This window comes from Fonticula alba (genome assembly GCF_000388065.1).
Source record: "Fonticula alba strain ATCC 38817 unplaced genomic scaffold supercont2.12, whole genome shotgun sequence".
Lineage (NCBI taxonomy): Eukaryota > Rotosphaerida > Fonticulaceae > Fonticula > Fonticula alba.
Window position 1 is genome coordinate 298,368 of NW_009242982.1, and position 2,076 is coordinate 300,443.

Genomic DNA, 2,076 nt, shown 5'->3' on the forward strand with positions numbered 1-2,076 from the left:
CCCCCCATGATGGGCCCCTGATCGTTGCCCCCGCTGTTGTGTGTCCATCTCACACCCTTCGGGCGGGCCGCATGTGCCGACACACTTGACACCCCCTGTGCTCTCCTCCCCCTCCTCCTCCTCCTCCTCCTCGACCCCCTTCCCTGACCTCCCTCCTTTTCCCGGGTGCTGCCGTCGCTGCCCCTTTCCTCGACACAGCGCTCATCTGCTTCGCCTTCACCTGCCAAATGAACTTCTTCAGCACCTATGGAGAGATGAAGCTGCCCAACACCCGGCGCATCCACAAGGTCATCAACCGGTGCGTGTCCCCTCCCTCCCGCCCTCTGCCCCGCCGCCGCCGCCGCCGCCGCCGCTCCTTGCGGAAATGCGTCCGAAGAAGGGGCCAGCCCCCCTTCACATCCACTGATGCTGACCCTTTTCCATTGCAGTGCCATGATCGTGGCCATTTCCGTCTACCTGGTGGCCTCGGTTTTCGGGTACCTGCACTTCCGCGCGGACATCCTGAGCAACATCCTGCTCAATTACCCGGCCGACGATATGCTCCTGCTGTTTGGCCGGATCGGTGCGCCACATCGCGCCCCCCTCCCCCCCCCCCTCCCTCCTCCTCCTCTCTCCTGCCCTGTGCGCCTCCCTCGTCGCCTCCTCCCGCTGACTCCGGCCCCCATTTGCTCCCTTGCCCTGCATGTGACCGTGCGCTGGCATGTAGCCATCGCGATCGAAATTCTCCTCGGCGCCCCGATGGCCGTGCACCCCCTGCTGGCCACCCTTGACCGCCTGCTCTTCCCGGACAAGGAATTCTCCTGGACCCGGTATGTTAGCTTGCTTGGGGCATTTGCCCGGCGCTCCCCTCTTCCTCCCTCTGGCCCACGGTCGCCACACATGCTAACTCGTCGAGAATGCCACGCGGCGCCATCCCCCCCCCCCCCCAGTCGTATCATCTCGCTGCTGGTGGTTTTCTCCCTGGCCGTGACCCTGGCCATGACGGTGGCCGACATTGGCTTCCTCTTCGGCTTGACTGGTGCCACTGCCTCCACGTCCATTGCCTTCATCCTGCCGGCCCTTTTCTACATTCGACTGTCCTCGAACCAGCCCCTCTGGAAGGGCAAGCGCCTGGCGGCCCTGGTGCTGGCCGTGGTCGGCGTGGCCCTCTCCATCGCGGCCACCGTGGCAACCATCATGGAGAAGTGACAGCTCGGCCTTCTGCCCACCACCCATTCGCCCGCTCTCAGTGCGGGCCCCCCCTGTTCCCCGGCATTGGCTGGCTGCCTGCCTGCTGCGCTCTGAGCGGGGTCCCCTCCCCCTCCCCCTCCCTCCCCCCTGGCCGCTGCCACCGATACGATGGGGTGCTTCCACGGCGCGGGACGGGAGATCGTCCTTGTGAAATAGACATATCGCCTCTTTGGAGGAGAGCTCAACCCAGAGACACGCACACACGTCCTTGGCCGCCCCCGGTTGCTCTTTCGGGCTCTATGCTGGTGTGTGTGTGTGTGTATGTGTGTGTGTATGTGTACATATGCGTGTATTGTGTGGATAAGCGGCATGGTGCATGGGCGCAACAATGGCCCGCTCCCTGCCGGGAAAGGGAGAGAGAGAGAGAGGGGGGGGAGGGGAGAGGGGGGAACAAGGGCATGCGCCGGGCGCGCGGACTGAAACTAGAGGGAGAAGCAAAGGGGGGAAACATGGAGAAATTGGCGGCCGAATCAGGGGAGAGGACGGCGCGCGTGTCAACACACTCACTCCCCGCGAAGGCCGTTGAGGCGCTGCTGGAGCTGCAGGTGGCAGAAAGGGAAGAAAAGGAGCGTAAGTGACGGGGAGAGCACACAGCAGGGGGAGTGGGGGGGGGGGGGGGGCGACAGGAATGCAAACACATTGACATACCTGACGGTCGAGATCGTCCTCCTTTTGCCCGGGCTGCGGGGTCGTCCCGACGGGCGTGGCGCCGAGCTGTGCGTTGCATACGTCCATGCGAGATCGAGGCGGGAGGGCGGAAATGCAGGGGGCATACACTGCGATTAGCAACGACCCATGGTGGGAGAGGCTGGAGAGGGAGGAGTGGCCGGCCATTCGCTTGTCCCC

At 64.5% G+C, this 2,076-nt stretch overlaps 2 protein-coding genes across 2 annotated transcripts in view; one reads left to right on the forward strand and one right to left on the reverse strand.

The window, feature by feature from the left end:
* H696_05600 (hypothetical protein) overlaps positions 1-1,315 on the forward strand; it is a 2,516-nt gene extending 1,201 nt beyond the window's left edge. The window contains exons 3-6 of the mRNA XM_009499415.1: positions 199-298; positions 429-562; positions 707-809; positions 930-1,315. Of these exons, the coding sequence (XP_009497690.1) occupies positions 199-298; positions 429-562; positions 707-809; positions 930-1,188 (596 nt within the window). The 3' untranslated portion in view covers positions 1,189-1,315. The remainder of the gene's footprint in view (positions 1-198; positions 299-428; positions 563-706; positions 810-929) is intronic.
* Positions 1,316-1,596: 281 nt separating this feature from the next.
* The window catches only part of H696_05601 (hypothetical protein), a 1,367-nt gene continuing 887 nt past the window's right edge, over positions 1,597-2,076 (reverse strand). The window contains exons 4-5 of the mRNA XM_009499416.1: positions 1,879-1,944; positions 1,597-1,769 (exon numbers count right to left, since the gene is read on the reverse strand). Of these exons, the coding sequence (XP_009497691.1) occupies positions 1,734-1,769; positions 1,879-1,944 (102 nt within the window). The 3' untranslated portion in view covers positions 1,597-1,733. The remainder of the gene's footprint in view (positions 1,770-1,878; positions 1,945-2,076) is intronic.